General features: G+C 40.1%; 3 protein-coding genes and 1 non-coding gene across 6 annotated transcripts; 2 read left to right on the plus strand and 2 right to left on the minus strand.

The window, feature by feature from the left end:
* Positions 1-809: 809 nt before the first annotated feature.
* rps6 (ribosomal protein S6) lies at positions 810-4,544 on the plus strand. Its single transcript, XM_067496842.1, has 6 exons — positions 810-927; positions 1,566-1,697; positions 2,032-2,242; positions 2,690-2,836; positions 3,972-4,129; positions 4,416-4,544. Exons 1-6 carry the CDS (start codon positions 922-924, stop codon positions 4,509-4,511), a joined length of 750 nt encoding a protein of 249 aa, XP_067352943.1. The 5' UTR covers positions 810-921; the 3' UTR covers positions 4,512-4,544.
* Positions 4,545-4,677: 133 nt separating this feature from the next.
* Positions 4,678-8,367, minus strand: LOC137123309 (perilipin-2-like). 2 transcript variants are annotated; one of them, XM_067496840.1, is made up of 7 exons: positions 8,284-8,367; positions 8,146-8,176; positions 7,569-7,773; positions 7,109-7,191; positions 6,745-6,994; positions 6,496-6,629; positions 4,678-5,826 (listed from the first exon to the last, which is right to left on the minus strand). In XM_067496840.1, the coding sequence occupies exons 1-7, from the start codon at positions 8,301-8,303 to the stop codon at positions 5,491-5,493; spliced, it is 1,059 nt and encodes a 352-aa protein (XP_067352941.1). In that variant the 5' UTR covers positions 8,304-8,367; the 3' UTR covers positions 4,678-5,490. The 2 variants fall into 2 exon arrangements, with proteins under 2 accessions (XP_067352941.1, XP_067352942.1); XM_067496841.1 differs by having other exon boundaries at positions 5,527-5,826; positions 6,489-6,629.
* A 231-nt stretch (positions 8,368-8,598) lies between these two features.
* On the minus strand, positions 8,599-8,680 carry trnas-cga (transfer RNA serine (anticodon CGA)). The gene has a single exon. It is a non-coding gene; the product is annotated as a tRNA-Ser (tRNA).
* Positions 8,681-9,474: 794 nt separating this feature from the next.
* LOC137123821 (WD40 repeat-containing protein SMU1-like) lies at positions 9,475-17,933 on the plus strand. Of its 2 annotated transcripts, XM_067498067.1 has the most exons (12): positions 9,477-9,931; positions 10,913-11,123; positions 11,211-11,363; positions 11,442-11,558; positions 12,160-12,282; positions 12,753-12,872; positions 13,046-13,162; positions 13,345-13,472; positions 15,186-15,312; positions 15,587-15,748; positions 16,046-16,198; positions 16,428-17,932. In XM_067498067.1, the coding sequence occupies exons 1-12, from the start codon at positions 9,561-9,563 to the stop codon at positions 16,524-16,526; spliced, it is 1,881 nt and encodes a 626-aa protein (XP_067354168.1). In that variant the 5' UTR covers positions 9,477-9,560; the 3' UTR covers positions 16,527-17,932. The 2 variants fall into 2 exon arrangements, with proteins under 2 accessions (XP_067354169.1, XP_067354168.1); XM_067498068.1 differs by lacking the exon at positions 12,160-12,282 and having other exon boundaries at positions 9,475-9,931; positions 16,428-17,933.
* Positions 17,934-18,484: the final 551 nt, after the last annotated feature.

Genomic DNA, 18,484 nt, shown 5'->3' on the forward strand with positions numbered 1-18,484 from the left:
AGGATATCTTCTCATATGACAATTTTAGATTTTTATTATTCCACATGCATCAACGTCTAAGTGGTTTTTCATAAAAGTCACCAGATGGGAGAGATTCGGGGATGACTAACATAAAATATAAAAGTTCTGAAGCACACAGTTATTTTTATTTTTTATTTTATTTTTTTAAGTTCAAAAATATTGGACAGTTTGACCTCTTCAGGCCTCAAACTGTAATTTTAGTGAAAACGTGATAAGATCTGAGGTCACTTAAGAAGCAAAAAACATATTTGGCACATTAGTGAGACACATTGGTGAGATTTTAATATAAGAATCCAGCGATCCTGCTTTACATATAGAGGCCGGCTTACTCGTTTCTGGTTTTCCAACAATTATGTCCAGCAATTCCAAATAAAACGTTGAGACGATAACCAATAAATCTCGCTCAGGGACACACCTGGTGGGCAGGCTGGGATATCTCTAAAAGGCCGCCGCCTTCCGTTACCTCTAAAAGTTTCCCTGACAACTGATTAGGCAGTCAAAGGCATTTATGTGATGACGTCACATACGTCTTAATTTACCGAACCTTTCAAGTCACAGCGATCAGTTATAAAATAAAGCAGAACAAACACTGAGAAAACCCCCGTTGGCTTATACAATACATATAATTATTATGGAATATAAAGAAATTTGCTGTTAGCTGTACATGTTCAAATTGCTGATGCTGTCTAACCAGTATTTTTTTTTATTTCCCCCTAAAATGAAGTGTAAAGAACTCGTGTAAAATGAACAGTGCAAATTCATTTAATAACATGCAGCTTGTGTCTGACCATAAAATTGAATTTAGACAGATATCGCGATAAGTTGAAGGTCTATGTGAGACCACGAAGCGGATATCCGGTCTCTTTTCGTGGCGGACCGTCATAGGGTCGGTTTGGCAAAATGAAGGTACAGTTGTTTTGTAACTTTAACTTTTTGACCGTATTTATTTTTTTTTAAATATTTCTCTACAATTAAAGCTACTCTTCTGAACATTAAATAGAGCTAGTTTGCTGTAGCAGTGATGGTTCTGACTCGTAGGATGAACTTAGATTGTGACGAGAGCCAGCGTTGACTGAGCCTGTCGGCAAGTTAGCTGTGGAAACATGGCCGCACACTGTGGAACAAATGTGCACCGAGTCCAAAGTCAGATACGCGTTTTAAGGATCTTTCAATCAAATTTATGTGGCGTTAGGTGAACTCGAAACGTTCCCTGCTTGTAAAGTGGTACTGTAACATGAAGCTGGGTGTATTATTGCTAACAAACCCAAAGAGCTAACGTTAGCGGGCTATGAAGTAACCAGGCCGTCATCCGTGTCACTTCAAATTTAAAGTTTAGCTTAGAGATGCAGTTCTGTTGGTGTAAGTTTGTATGTAAAAGGTGTCGGCTTTTAGTCTGGTGTCAGGACCCAGAGGCCCATTAGTTTTTTCTTTAATTTGGCCAGTAACACGTTACTTGCTATACCTTCCTTGACCAACCTGCCATGATCTAAATGGAAGCAGACGTGATACAGTACCTTTAACAACTATATACTATTCTTTCACAGCTAAACATCTCATTCCCCGCTACTGGCTGCCAGAAGCTAATTGAAGTTGACGATGAACGCAAGCTGCGTACTTTCTATGAGAAGCGTATGGCCACTGAAGTGGCGGCTGACCCTCTAGGGGATGAGTGGAAGGTAATTATTGATCACTGTTTTTTTGTTGTTGTTTGCAAGCATACACTTAATTGCATGGTCAAATTGCCTTGTAAAAATGTACTAAATGTGCATACCTGTTGACCCTTTTTGATTGCTGTAGTCATTAAGGTAAGGACAGAATATGCCAAAAAACCAGCAGAGCTGCTCACCAGATGCGACCAGACCTTATACTTGTGGCTGATTGAAACACATTGCTCTCTCACTTCATGTACTCTCGAGGAATTGACTAGTTTGGGTCTGAACAGGCTAAAACAAATTAAAAATATAGTCACCAAACTGTCATCGGTGAGCTTGTTGTCTCTACTTTTTGCAGGGTTATGTGGTGCGCATCAGCGGAGGCAATGACAAGCAGGGCTTCCCCATGAAGCAGGGTGTGCTGACCCACGGTCGTGTGCGTCTGCTGCTCAGCAAAGGCCACTCCTGCTACCGTCCCCGCAGGACTGGGGAACGTAAGCGCAAGTCTGTGCGTGGTTGCATTGTTGATGCCAACCTCAGCGTTCTCAACTTGGTCATCGTCAAGAAAGGTAATTTGTTCAGTGTGGCTTTTGATGGGGTGTGGAAATGGTAAATTTGACACTGAAGCGGTATATCAAAACACTTAATGGCTATACCACGCAAGCAGATTGTTCATAATTTGTAAATTATGCTTATGGCACACCTGCAGACCCTTTTTGATTGGTCGGTGGTCATTAAGGGGGGACAGGGTGTTGCTAGAGTAACTGTGGAGCTGCTTTCCAGATGCAACCAGATCCTGGATCAGTGGATGGTTGAACTGCATTGCTCTCTCATTGCATGTAGCTGTCGCAGAATAACACTATATTTTGTCATGTTAGAAATGGTTAATATGTGTAGTGTGTTGTATATAAACAACATTGTTACTGTTGAAAAGCATACAGGCATTCAAAATAAATCACTGTAGATTAAGTGACTTGATAATTTGAATCATCTTCTCCTGACTTGGTCCTTTTCAGGTGAGAAGGACATTCCCGGACTGACCGATAGCACTGTCCCTCGCCGTCTTGGTCCCAAGAGGGCCAGCAAGATCCGCAAGCTCTTCAACCTGGCTAAGGAGGATGATGTTAGGCAGTATGTTGTGAGAAGACCCCTGACTAAAGAAGGTAAGAACTGTCTTCAGATTTTTATCTAAATCTGCAATTGTTTTATCACTGAATGTCGGTGATACTTACTTTTGTGGGTTAGGTTGGAGGTGGGAAGGTTTTCTGTATTATGGTGCATACTGCCTGTCAAGTGAATCATGTGTACTATTACTTAATAAGTTAAGAGATCTTGTATATCCAAAGTGTAACCCAAATATTAATTTTACACGTGAGGGTATATGATACAAATGGTTTATTTTTGTCAGCAGAAATTAATTTACTTTGGCTTAAACACTAGAAAAGTTGTATTGTTAGCCTGTTGACGTGTATGTTTGTGTTTATTGCAAAGCTCAAATTACATTATAGGCTTTTACTTGCACACTATCTTTGTACTCAGTATTCTGTGTTCTAATCCTGTGTTTGTTGTTTGAATCAGGCTGAAGAGCAGCCACAGTGTTTCTGGTCTTATGAGTAGTCAGTGTCAGCATTTGTATACATTGTCAGTATAGTAAAAACGGCTATTCCTGAATCCCACCTGTCACAAGCCAAGTAACCAGTGTCAGAAATCACATACTGCGTTTATTTTGTTAAATGTTAACGGCACACCTGCAGACCCTTTTTGATTGGTCAGTAGTCATTAAGGGGGGACAGGGTGTTGCTAGAGTAACTGTGGAGCTGCTTTCCAGATGCAACCAGATCCTGGATCAGTGGATGGTTGAACTGCATTGCTCTCTCATTGCATATACCTAGTGTAGAATGACACTATAGTTTGTCATGTTATAAAAATTGTAGACATGCCATGAAGGCACGGGATAGCGGTCATTTAATTTGACATTAGTGCACTTTTCTTGTGCAGTAAATAGAAGATTGTCCTCATACTTGTTTGCTTGTTTGTAGCACTGTCAGTGATAACAATGTAGTTTCTTGGAATTTTTTTTCCGAGAGCTCAAATCATAATCTCTAGAGAACCAGTGTTCTAGAATACTGTAATTGACTGATAATGGTCAGTAACACAGCAATAATACACCCAACATTTATTTAATTTTTATATAATAGTCAAGTGTAACACTGCAGAACTTTCCCCTCCCCAACATCCAGGCCTTCTACCACATATTGCACTTGAACTGTATATAATAATGCTACACTCTCTTATTAGGCAAGAAGCCCAGAACTAAGGCTCCCAGGATCCAGAGACTGGTGACCCCTCGTGTGCTGCAGCACAAGCGTCGCCGCATTGCCCTCAAGAGACAGCGCACCCAGAAGAATAAGGAGGAGGCCTCTGAGTATGCCAAACTGCTGGCCAAGAGGATGAAGGTATGTCTTGCTTGTCTTTACAGCAGTGTATAACTTACTAAAGAGTCTGAATTCTTGATGTCAAAATTTGAAGTTGTGTTAAATGTATTGTGAAAACAAATGGCATTGGAACTAGTTCACTGAATCAAATATTTGCACATTTTATCATTGTTTATTAAACACACTTGCTGTAGAAATGTTTGTCTGGGATACAGTAAACACTACAGTGAAAGGAGCAAGTATGTAACATATCAACATTATGTAGGGTGTATATGTACTTTTTTAAATTGTTTTTTCCTGTAAACAGGAGGCCAAGGAGAAGCGCCAGGAACAGATCGCTAAGAGACGCCGCCTTTCTTCCCTGAGAGCATCTACATCCAAGTCAGAGTCCAGCCAAAAGTGAAAATAAAGCCTAATAAACTGTTTTGCTGAGAAACTAATGTGTAATGTAACTTTGTTCAATAATCAAGCCTACAGAGTAATTGTATAATCACATGTTGGTCAGATGGAATTTAATTACCAACTTTCTGGCAACCTGTTGGCCCAGATAATTTTGAGCTACAGTATGCAGTACTGAAGTACCTAGAAAGTGACTGCTAGAATTACAAATTAAAGCCAAACTTTCATAATTTGTCTTCAAATAAGTGGAACAGTGAGGTTACAGGGAGCAGAAGTTGAAATGGGTGGAGAGAAGTGTCAGGTGTGTATCAGTGAGAATGAAAGGATGGTGAGACCAGTTATGACAGTGGCACTGAAGAAAAGACAGGAGGCAGAGCTGGAGGTAGCAGAGCTTAAGATGTTGAGGTTCTCTTTGGGAGTGATGAGGATGGACAGGATCAGGCATGAGGACAGAGGGACAGCTCATGTTAGAAAGTCAGGCCAGATTGAGGTGGTTTGGACATGTTAAGGAGAGACTGAATATATCTGTAGAAGGATGCTGAGGTTGGAGCTGCCAGGCATGAAGTCTAGAGGAAGACCAAAAAGGAGATTTATGGATGTAGTGAGGGAGGACATTAAGTTAGTTGGTGTGAGGGAAGAGGATGCAGAGGACAGGGTTAGATGAAGGCACATGATTTGCTGTGGCAACCCCTGAAAGGGAACTGCTGAAAAGAAGTTGACACTGGAAAATAAGTTACATCATAATGTATAGTTAACTTGAAGGTACCCTTCCCAGTAACACCTGGGGCTGCTGCACACTATACTAGACCAGCACAGCTTTGACTCATACAATATTCAGTGATGCTTTAAAGCCTTTTGTAGAAAATTCAGCTGCAAAACTAATAAGGAGATGAGGTTTGTGAATGTTCAACTTTTATTTTACACCAATATTCACCATTTGCTGAAATCTATAGAACAAATTAAGCACAAACATGCAGTAGTCATCAGCGGCGCATATATCCTTTAACAGTACACCCATTTTCAAATGCAGACATTTTCGTAGGCCTCAGTCGGCAGACTGAAATTCCCTGAGGATGGGCTTCAACTACATCCTTGGGAGATGAGGAATCTGCTGTATTCAAATGACTTCTGACTTGACGGGACTGGTTCTGTTCAGATGGTGGGTAGTGCAAGTTGTACATCTGGGAGATAAAGAAGAATACAGACACAACCTGATGCTGCAGATACTGGGGCAAACGCTGGATGCTCCAGGCTAAGGTCAAGCAGGTAGTCTGGAGGTCCGGAACCAGAGATGAAGACCTCAACACAATTGCTGTAACCTATGAGCAGATTAACCGTACTTCAGCCAAAGTTGGATATATTCATTCCAGTGTCATTTGAAACAAACAAACAAAAAAAAGAAATTTGTAACTAGTTGTCCAGCAGCTCCATCCTTATGCTATAGATTTAAAAAAAAAAAAAAAAAACCCAACAGATTTAAGGACACATGTAGCACATGGCCGCTACATTAAAAAAGGATCTTGCAACCTAAAAACTCCAGCTAAACATACTGCAAACATAAGTGAGGATAACTGTCAAAATGTTAAATTATGATATTCTAGATAAACATAACATTTTCTTATTGTTGACATCACATTAGTAATTTTTTCCATTTACTAAATAATGCCTGTTAAAGGAATAGTTTGACATTTTGAATAATGTGCTCATATACTTGCTGCAAGTTTAGAAGAGGTAGAGTTTGTTACTTTGAAGCTGCATACAAACAGGTGGAGACTTGAATAGAAAACAGCTGTGATTCTTATCAACAGAAAAAAGTCAATTACTGCATCCTTCCAAGAAATAGACCCAAACACAATTTGTTCTTCTTGTGGTAACAAAAAAAAAAAAGTCAGTGTTTCCAGTCTCATCATCCAACTCTTGGCAAGAACATGAACAAGCATATTCCTGAAAATGTCAAACAATTTCCATAAACTTTACTCACAGCACACCTCAACAGAATGGATCTTGGCCCAAACCACATGGCAACTTCTTCTACACAGTTTGGCAGCGAGTGAAACGAGTCGCACGGGGTAACTTCTGAGTGTAGTGGCCTCGAAGACAACTATGTGTGTGGCTTCTTCTGCTGTAAAGCATACAGAGAACATATGTTGAGGTATGACGGGGCATGGGTTCATAATGATGTTATCATAACAATGTGATGTTTTAGCGTTTCACACCAGTAAATGTACTTTGCATACCTTTATCTTCCTCAGTGGGAGGAAGCATATGATCCACCAGAGCCTCTGACATGTTTAGAGCAGAGTCCATTCCCACAATGGCTACATCGATGGCTCTCTTCACGAGGGACTGATTAGTGCCATCATCAGCCTGCTGAGTCCTCTCCATCAACAGGGTGACCGTGTGCTGTACTACACCCATGGTTCCAATAGCTGCGATGCTCACAGCATCCTGGATCCCATGCATCTTGGTCTTGGCAGTAGCAACAACCTGGGTTAAAACACATAAAACCAGAGCATAAAGTTCCTTTATTTCACTATTTGGGAGAAACTTTGCAATTTGAAAGGCAGTTAGGATTTTAAAAACAGAAAAAGTAAGAGTTACCTCCTCTATGGGTGAGTGAAGCACAGGGAATCTAGTCTCCAGCCAATCCAGTCCTTTACATGCAACATCATTTGCAATGGAAACTATGGAAATACATATACATGTATGAATAATGATGTCCTTTTGCTGTATGGCCCAACAACAGACTAGATCAATACTTGCTAGTGCTAGAATCACATACTAAATATGGATAGTTTTCATTCAACATTTAAATTAGTAACAATTAGTAATTCTCCAGTGTGAAATATTTGGGAAATCTAACTGTGGATCAGCCATCAATAGTTTTACTTGTTGAGAAAGCAGTCGTTTTCTCATTCAAGTAATTCCCTAAGGAAAATGGCAAATATTTGCAGGTTAATGTTTGTCAAATATAACACACAAAAACAATTCAATGATAAAACAATGGCTATGAGTAGCAGCCCTGACGGAAGTACAGTGCTGCATAGGAGACCGTACTCACTCTGGGGCTGCAGCTTAGCCATCACAGGGGAAACTCGGTCACAGGCTGCAGAGCCTAAAGCTGTCACTTTGTTCTCCAGCACCTCACACACTGACTTCAGGTTGGGATGGCTGCATGTAGTGTCAGCGTATAAGACCAACAGCTTGCTACAAGCCGAGTGAACCACGGGCAGCTTGGCCAGTCGGGCAGCTGCACTGGGTCCTTTCTGTAGGAAAGACAGCAGCGAAACAAAAAGCTCAAGTCCAGACAGAGTCATAGAATTCACGGCAATAATAATAATAATAATAATAAAAAGCCTTAATTACAGTAACATTTGGATGTCAGGGAGTTACTCCTTTCCACCATCCATTTACGCACATCTCCGCAGTGCGTGGCCTAGTTCAAGTGAGACACCCAGAGGTCTAAAAGTTTAAAATGAAACCCTCTTGGTCTAAGGGTGAGAGACCTGAACCCATATTTTAACATGCTACTATAGACAAAGTGTAAAGTGAGGATGTGTTTTATTAAGTTTATACATCGACACTATGAGAGGACAGAAAAGGACTAAAGAGGGTTAATTTCCCCCGATTGTACGCACCTGGTTGTTGTTCGACGGCATGTTTTGTACCCTGTGATACAAAAGAAAATTCGTTCAGTGAGTAAACACTAACGCTTTTATATCATTCTTACCATAATCTTTATCAGACGAGTCAGAAAAAAAAAACACAGGACTCACCCTGCAACACGCTGGTTCATGGGGAAACTCGTGCTCACATTGCTTGGTCAATTAACACTCACCTGTTCTTCCAAAGGCCGCTATGAAGGTCTCTGGTAGTCTCGCGAGACGTCGAAGGGCTGAGCAGATTCCTGAAGGGGGACAAATGATTACGTATAATTGGTCCAGACAGATTTATTTTCCATAAAGGAGCTTGATTTAATTTGCAGTACTCTAAATAATTTAATGTGTCGGCTTTTTCTCTTCACGTACAGTCTGAAATTTTAATGACATATATGAGTGCGGTGAGGTCGTCGCTTGTAAGATCAAAGAAGCCGCTGTGAGCAGGATTTGAACCTGCGCGGGGAAACCCCATTGGATTTCGAATCCAACGCCTTAACCACTCGGCCATCACAGCCCTGACAACATATTGGATTGGTAAAAAAAATGCCCGACTCTTAATCTGACTTTATCTGTTTGTCTCAAGACAAACTTTTTTTACAATGCAGGATCTCATGGTGAATCCATGGCCAGAGGTCATGCCAGTTTTGTTCCAGACCTCTGATCAGTCATCCACAACCAATGCTGAAATTCCTGGGATCGTTTCAAATGCTTCTATCTTCATTTAATAAACAAATACTGTGTTGTGAACATAGCTGTGAACATCTGATGCGGTAAATTCATGAACAATACCTGACGATGTATGAAAATTATACGTGGAAGTTGTGTCCTGTGTAGTGGCAGTGACAGCGGAGTCTTAAAATACAACTGGAGTAAATAATGTAATTTTATCTGAGCTCAGCCTATTTCCAGCTCAAACAAAACAACCCATACAAATAATCTTCCAGTACATATCTTAATGTCTTTAATGATTTTATAAGATTAATCTGCATGTTTCTAGGTATTTTGAAATACCTCGTTTGATTCCTCTGGGCTTTTAAAACGTCTGTTGGCTTAAAGCTGCAGAATGTTAATAAACCATCTTTCATGCACCTGCTGACCAACAGGTTTTATTGGAGACGTGGGCCTGGAAGCAGTGGCAGTACCCCGCAATTTGGTGTTAAAGATCCTGGTTGCTGGTATTCATCGTGCCATATGGAATATTATTAAGATATAATTGTATGTATTTAAAGCAAAGCGCTTCATGCAGCACAGACGCACCCAGCTCTGCATCTGCATATTGATGTGTGGGACAAAGGTGATTTTCCATTAGAGGACGTTTGGAGGGTTTTGTTTTCACTCCCGTTCCTAAAGGCGAGCACGCTCTGTGCCACGAGGTTTCTCTGTCCGCGGTGCTGATGCTGCTGTTGCTGTCGTGCTTAACTGCCGCTGCAGCATCACGGAGCGCCCACCGCCTCTGCTGCGCACAACGTGCCCAGAAAATATCTTTTCTGTGTATCGGCATGTGTCGGGGAGGAGGTGTAGCTCCGAAGACTTTGTGTGGCAGCGGCAGTCACAAGGTTTCCCGCCGCAACAAAAAAAAAAAAAAAAAAAAAAAAACACGAGAGAGAGATACGAGGGAAGCACGTGTAGTGGGTGGTCCCCCAGCCCACGGCTTTCACGTGGCCCTAGCAAGCGACGAGCCCGAGCCGCGCCGCCGCACCTTCATTCCGGTACCGCAGCAAGCAGAAGGCAACATCAGCATGGCTGTGGAGATGGAGCCCGCAGAGTAAGTGCGCTCATTACGCATTAAGTTGTAAGACTGTGCGCCCTGTTTATGGTCTCAAACATATTCTTCTAAAGGGGCGTTATAATTTTGCTGTAATGTTTGGATAAATCTTGAAGTTCATTTTCTTGATTTTTATTCTTGGGGTATGATATATTTTAGGGAATTTGTATTTTCTATGAGGCTTTTATTTGTTGTGTGTAATAGGTTGTGGAGCCTTACATCCAATGACAGATATGGTCAGTTTTGCAAATTGCTGCTACAGAGGCGGGTCCAGGCTGTTTTGCAGTCACTACTGCTTCAGCCACATGTGCCTGTTGATCTGATCTGGCTCTCCACCCATGGGCTGGACGTAGGTCGTGCTTTTTTAATGATTAGTTATTCGTCTCATGGGGACATGGGAAGATTAAGGATGTGGTTTTGTCAAGTTGAAACTGATCTTATGGTAGGAGGTTTACTGGGAAGAAATTGAGCAACATCGGGTTAGAGCATCATTGGGCGATGTTAATCTAATGCTAGTGTCTCATGCCAGCTATGCCATGTCTTTGCACGTGAAACTTTGCCCTGCAGAACGATGCTGACATGTAGCATAATGAGATACAACAGAGAGTTGTGAAGATGCCCAGCAGATGGCTCTGAAAAGCCCACGTGATCCACCATCCCTGCACTTTTCTTGTTTTGACGTCTTTATTAGCTGTAATTTTGATTTTAATTCCATGGTTTCTTCCTGGTATAGGTGATATAGGTGACAGCCTCGGGAACATTACACTGGCGAATTGTCCAGCTTTTCCCCCAAATTATTAGAGTGTAGCAAAGGTCATTAACTCTGACACTGTCCTGTAAAAACCCATTGACACAGTGGCACTGAAACCTCTGCTGCTTACCTCTCATAAAAGCGATGCCAGCAAACTCAACCCACTTATTAACTCTTCAGTTTTGTCGTTTTGCGTGTGTTCTTATAAGTTACACATCTTGTCCTTGCAGTGTGATCCGTCTGATAATGCAGTATCTTAAGGAGAACAACCTCTACCGAACACTGACCACCCTACAGGAGGAAACCACTGTCTCGCTCAACACAGTGGAAAGTATCGAGAGTTTCATTGCAGACATTAACTGCGGCCATTGGGACTCCGTCTTGCTGGCTATTGAGTCCCTCAAGTTGCCTGACAACACACTTATTGACCTTTATGAGCAGGTGAACCTTGCATTGATCAGTTCATGCTTTTCTTGGCTTGGCTTTCAAAATGAGCAGCATTGTGATCAGCACTGATGTCTCCAACAGGTGGTAATGGAGCTCATCGAAATGAGGGAGGTAGGTGCCGCTCGCTCGCTCCTCAGACAAACGGACCCGATGATCATGATGAAGCAGACTCAGCCGGAGAGGTACATCCACTTGGAGAACCTGCTAACATGCTCCTACTTTGACCCTCGCGAGGTAAAACAACAAACATATATTTTTTAAAATTCATCGACAGGCGCTTCATCCAGTAGCCTCTTTTTGCTCCTGATGCAGGCTTATCCAAAAGGCAGCAGCAAGGAGAGGCGACGCAGGGCAATAGCGGAAGCGCTGGCGAGGGAGGTCAGTGTGGTGCCTCCTTCTCGCCTTATGGGGCTTCTGGAACAAGTCAGTGTGAGTATGCCTATTCCTCTGAATCTCTCAGATTGCAAGACAATGAAGCTACTTAATCAGTCTTCTCATTCACTGGTGTCACACACATACAGTAAAACTGCCTTAACTACAAACATCAACATCAGTGATTTTGTGCGATAATTTGAGTCTTTTTCTTAACGTATTTTAATGCAGAGTTTGTGACAGTCTAAGTCCAGTAGCAGAAATGACCCCAGGAACGTCCTGAATAAATACACCACACTGTTTTTTTTTTTTTTTTCATTTACCCTAAAGAAGATTGTTGGCAAGGTCCACATAAGTTTTCACAAGTGCTGCCAGCAAAATACTTTAAAGGACCAAAATGTTTTGAAAGGCCATTGTTGTCTCGTTAGTCAAAACCCAATTTCATGTGATGGCAAAATCTACACAAGTACTGAATATATTTTGGACCACGTAGTGTAACAGAAAACAGTGTACTTGAGGGACGGCATTACACGTTAAAACTTCTTTAACTATGCAACCTGGCATTTTTTTTAGAATGCTTGATTCTATAGAGATCTCAGCATTGACAGAGTAAAACAGACACAACAACTTCAGTGTTAAACTATCCATGTTTCCACAGACTATGAGAATACAGCACTGTCAGGGTCATCTCTCCCCCAACGCAACCATCGAAACATGTGGCATCAAGGACAGACGCATGGAGAAAGAGAGCTTTCCAACCCAGTTGTATCGCCATATCAAGGTTGTGACTCCATATTGTAGTACTCTTCTATAAAACCATTTTGGTGTTGGTGTAACTGTGAGAGTTGGGGCAACATTTACATCGTGGAAGAGTTCTTTGTGTTGAGTTCTCTGTAGGTGTTTATGTCCTTAGTCCTTGTTGGGCAAACACACACACACACAAATAATTGCTTTATACTCACCTGAAGGCACTTGTCTTTGGCTCTGTCTGTGCTTTCATCATTTGTATCCATATGGAGCTGCATGACACTCTTGTCCTTGTTTTTTCTCTGCCCTAGGTTATAAATGAGAACAGCCAGTCTACACTACAACAGCAGACTGTTTGAAAACTCTATATGTCCCTGGAGTAATTTGATTATAATTTGTGTTTTAGTTTTCTGTGCTCCTGGAACGAGTTGGAAACCAAGTAGAAGAGCATGATTCCTGGAAGGTGTTAAATTGCTTGTTTCTGCCTTTGATTTAAATCTGCAGTTTGGCCGCCGATCACATGTAAAATGTGCTCGTTTCTCTCCTGATGGAAATTATTTAATCACTGGATCAGTGGATGGGTTCATTGAGGTATGGAACTTCAAAACCGGAAAGATTAGCAAGGTCAGTATGTTTCATATAATGAAATTTATTTTCCCAATTTATTTTAGATGGTTTTGATGTTTAATAATTTTATAATTATTGTTGTAATAATGTTTTATTCTGCCTTTTTGATAAAGAGACATTAATCTTAACAAGACCTTTACAATGTGTGTGTGCATGCATGAATGAAATAGGATTTAAAATACCAGGCACAAGACAGCTTCATGATGATGGATGATGCTGTGCTGTGTATGTGCTTCAGTAAGGACACTGATCTACTGGCAAGTGGAGCTCAGAATGGCAAAATAAAGGTTGGACATTTTCATATTGTCTCGTCATTTGATACTGTTTTGTATATTTTATTATACAGAACAAATCTTTTTATCATCATTTAACTTTAGGTCTTAATATCACTGTATGGAAATGGAGAAAGTAAATAATATTATCAATGTGGGATTCTCATTGTAATTTCTCTCTGAAAAATGATGGCAAGGTGTGGAAGATCCAGAGCGGTTTGTGCCTGCGGAGGTTCGAGCATGCTCACAACAAAGGCGTGACTTGTCTGAGCTTCTCCAAGGACAGCAACCAGATCCTCAGTGCCTCGTCGGACCAGACCATCAGGTGGGATGTAACATAATCATGTTGTCTGTGAGCAATAAGCACACAGTAGATTAAAGCTTTTGCTTTTGCATGTACATTTGTTCAATTGTAATATAAGGAGCGTGGACATGTAATAAAACATACTGAAGCTAATGAAATTTGCATGGCTGACACAGGTACGTTTGTAAGGATAACTTACAAAACTAAAGACTCATGTTTGTCAGTCTGAACAGAATTGTTACACTTACACAGTATTGGACAAAGACAGAGAGAATATTGAAAAGTCTATAACAAAGAATAAGCTAAAGTACAAATAAAGGGTTGGTTTAAAACAAATCTCTGTGCAATAAAACAAGAATGCAATAAACAAGTAAACTAAACTAGACACAATAAATTAAATTTCTCTTGTAAAAGGAAAGTAAATACATGAATACCACTAAGTTTTAACTGGTGGGCGTCTTTCTCAATTTCTCAAGTGTTGTTGCGGCAAAGCTCTACTTGTCTACTGTGGGAGGAAGCAAACGCTCTCACTGACCTCAGACATGATTCACAAAAGTTCCACAGTTGAGCTGGAAACCAGTGAAATCTTTTTACATCCCACAGTATATTAGCAGAATTTTGCCGCAACGAGAGCGCTGCAGTGATAGGAGGAATAAAATAATCATTTTTAATTTCAAAGTTGCAAAGTTGGAAGATAATTTCCCCTTTCATCACTGTCAAACTGTCTGGTGGGGCACATTTTAACTGTGATATCATGTTAAAAAAATTGTTAGACTGAACCTAACCAATCATCTCTAACTATCCTCGTACCTGCTTCTTTGTAGAGGTTTAGTAGCTGACAGACGACTGCATGTAGCCTGGCAAGAGCTTGGATTTAGAGGCAGTTGCATATTTATAACTACACTAAAGAGTTCACTATGCAAAATGATTTGAAAGTTTATAGCAAGCCCAGCTTTAATGGGTGTACGAGGAAAAAGATTTAACACGCTATTGATTTACAAATCACTTAATACATTTTTTCTTTAATTCCATAGAGGTTTCACACATAAGCAGTTGATGCCTGCTATCACATTTTGCTTGCATGTATAGTTTGCCTGAATATAAATACCCAGTACCAATGACAAGGATGTCCTTCACTTTGTCTCCTTCTCTCTCTCTCTCTCTCTCTTTCTCTCTCTCTCTCTCTCTCTCTCTCTCTCTCACACACACACACACACAGAAAGACACACACATGTACACAGAAACACACACACAAACACACACACACACACTGAATCCCCTTTTGTGGAGTTTAATATCTATTTCTGACTGGGGGGTGTGGGCTGAGCCTCTTGGTTCTGTTGAAAGCACATGTGCAGTGTGGGTGTAGCAGTAGATGTACCATGTGCTCGGGTACAAACCTGCAACGTGTTTCTGCGCTTGCAGCTCCACGAGCTGAGAGTATGAATTGTTTGCACAGGCAGTTTCATCCTCACAGAGACAAGAGTGAATCAGTGAGCATTAGGTCTTTTGTCATGGTTTCAGCTAATCTGCACCCAGCCACTCCACAGGAGCTAAAAATAACACAGCGGCAGCTCAACACCATGTTTTGTCTGCTCCTAAAAAATATCTTCACTTGAGTTGAATGCACGTGGATTTGACTATGAGTCAGAGCAACTGCTTTAAATTTTTAAATTCTTTCCGGTATTTTACCAGCTTTTATGTTGTTCAATTATCCAACAATATCATTTTCAGAATCCATGAACTGAGGTCAGGCAAGACACTAAAGGAATTCATTGGCCACTCATCATTTGTAAATGATGCATCTTTCACTCACGATGGACTTCACATCATCAGTGCCTCATCCGATGGCACTGTTAAGGTACAGTAAGCAAATATGGGCCAAATTAAATGACTCTAATTCAGACCAAGCTTCACTGATATTACAACCCCAATTCAAAAAGAGTTGGGAAGATGGGAAAACATAAATAAAAACAGAATGCAAATCCCATCAACCCATGTTTTATTCACAATAAAACATAAACAACATTTCAGATGTTGAAACTGAGACCCTTTACCATTTCTTTGCGTTCAATGTAAAAAAACAGTGAATATGTTTATTTGCAAATTTATCTCTCTGTGCATTTTCTTTTTAGATTTGGAACACAAACACTTGTGAATGCATCCACACTTTTAAATCTCTTCCAAAGACATCAGATGTTCCCATCAACAATGTGATTCCCCTGCCCCAAAACCCAGAGCACTTTGTGATTTGCAACTACTCCAACACAGTGGTCATCATGAGCATGCACGGTCAGGTGAGAGCTCTGCGACTTATTATGTCTCCATAATTATTAAAATCTAATTAAACGAGAGGTACTTTGATACCTAAGTTCTTCCATATCCTACAACTGATAATAATTTTCATTATCAATCATAAAAAAAATAATTTAAAGTGTTGCAGCTCTAAACTGGATAGTTTAATTTCTTCCTTGCAAAACCTCTCTATCAGTACGTGTAATGCTGCCAACTTAATTGTTTGTTTAATCTATAGGAAAACCAAAAAGCTAAGCTAACATATTGATGTACACCAAACATCTTCTCTTTCTTCTCAGACATTGAAGACCTTCAGCTCAGAGAGAAAGGAGGGAGCAGACTTTGTGTGTTGCACCCTGTCACCCCGTGGGGAGTGGATCTACTGTGTGGGAGAAGACTTAATGCTGTACTGCTTCAGCTATGTGACAGGAAAGCTGGAGAAAACTCTGACCGTAAGCCCTGCTGCTAATATTCCCTCATTATCTGTGAGAGCAGGCCGTCCATCCACACTCATATGAAATGTGATATTTAAAAAAAGTTTGCTGCCAGTGTTTTTCATCTAGTCGTCATTTGTGTGAGCTGACACTCGTGACTGTGTCACCGCTGCTGTGGAAGGCTGCAGAAAACAAGTTGATGGGAAAAGGAGAATGTGTGGTGATCTGTGTTCCTTTGCGCCCACAGGTTCATGAGAAAGATGTAATTGGCATCACTCACCACCCACAAGAGAATCTGATTGCCACATACAGCGAGGACGGGCTCCTAAGGCTGTGGAAACCTTAACTGTCACCTACATCGGGATATGGAGGACCTAGAGAGCCAAACACATGCTTTTTAAAGCAATTAATACATTTCTAATTCGTTGTGCAATTAAGAGATCAATTAATAAAATATTTTGCAAATGTACTGTATAACCACCATCAGTAAATGATTATATAGTTTATTGATTGAAAAATGCTCACAATCACCACAACGTAGATTTGGAAAAAAACCAATCACATGATCTTCATTAGCAGATGGACTTTCCCAGTTTTCATGAAATTGTAAATGTTAAAATCTCCCATTACTCAAGCACTTTAGGAACTTATTGTCAGTTTTAACAATAAATTCCACATCAACTGTGCAGACTCCATCTGTGGTGATTTGATTCATTAATTTCTTTTAAAGTCTTTTGCCACACTGGGTCCTCCATACTGTACTCACACTTCGTCGTGGATACAATTTCAGCAATGCAGTTTGAATCCCCATTTTCATCTCTTATGTCCTTATTAGATATGAAAATGCATGATGGTGAACTGTTGTGAAAATATTTATGAAAGAAAAAAGAACATGCTTCTTGTTTGGGCATAAACAAACAATATCAGGTATATAATTTGTCAGCTTTGATTTATAAATATACTTTTATAACTGATTCTGATTAAATTGATTTGTCCTCTCTCTGTGTTGCCTGCATGCTACCTCAGTTACACAGTCTAAATGTGGCTCTACAATAATTTTAATACTTACAAATATGCATGATGTTTGATGATAAACCTCAATAGAGCTCCAGAGACACATTCTTTACCTGTGTGTATAACAATTGTGAGTGACGTTTCCGCATTACTGTCATTTTGTTGCATTTACTGTAATTGGTGTTCCCGTGAAACAGTAGAATGTGGATGCCTGAAACAGAGCTACTGCCTTGGCCAGCATTTATTTCTACTCTCCGGTAATATCTGTACTCTGTCAGCTGTCACTAATGTTTATTCATTACATTCTATTTTATATAATTACTATGTTGTATATAGCACTGCCAGCCCATTGCAAAGATGATTATCAATAAAATTTGAAAGAAAACATTTTTTTTTATCAGCTTCTGTGGTTTGGGGATATACAACACACTAACAGTGTTTAAGGGCATTTACTCTGGAAAATTTGAGAATTTTGAGAATATAAAGGAAACTGAATACCTTGTAGGACTTGATAAGCCATGGCATTTTTTTTTTTTTTTTACAAACAATGGATTTCTAAATATATCGCTTTGGGAAGCATTTTCTTTTTATTTGTGGTTTAAACAGACTACAACTAACAATTATGAACTAACAGATTATTAAATTACTGAGACATCAGTGTTTACTTGATCCATAAAGTGTTGCCTTCATTTTGTTTAGTGTCGTAAAGACCCACAGCCAAAGCCATTCAGTTTTGTTTCAGAGAAAGCAAAAATAACCCAGTGGATGGAATCAGGGATTTTTGATAGTATCAGCCAAAAGATGTCAACTTACAAAACTTACCAATAATTTCCCTATAATGTATTAATCGGCTAATAATTTTAAGGAGTAATACGGACTGCCTAATGTCCTCTTGCATGACTGAAGGTTTACAGAATAAGGCAACAAATGAAAAGTTGCAAAGCAATGATTTTTTAACATCTAAGTAATGAGGCAGAGCTTAAGGATGCTGAACGGAGCTGCCAGAATTGTCAAAACATTCCACCCGCCTCCACCAGACTGCCTTCTGGCAAACAGTACTGTAATGTACAAACCAGAACTGCCAGATTCTGCAAGTCCTTCCTCTTTCTGGCAGTCTGGCTCTTAAACTCCTAACATCTTCCATGTGCACAAATATCAATGGAACAAATTGACATAAGTGTGCAATGTACATTTTGCTATCGATACAATTTGCATTAAAATTAAAATGACACAATGTGTTTAAAGACGAGAATTGTTTACTGTATTTTTTCCGAGTTATATGTAAAGACT

Source organism: Channa argus, chromosome 3, assembly GCF_033026475.1.
Source record: "Channa argus isolate prfri chromosome 3, Channa argus male v1.0, whole genome shotgun sequence".
In the NCBI taxonomy this organism is placed as follows: Eukaryota; Metazoa; Chordata; class Actinopteri; order Anabantiformes; family Channidae; genus Channa; species Channa argus.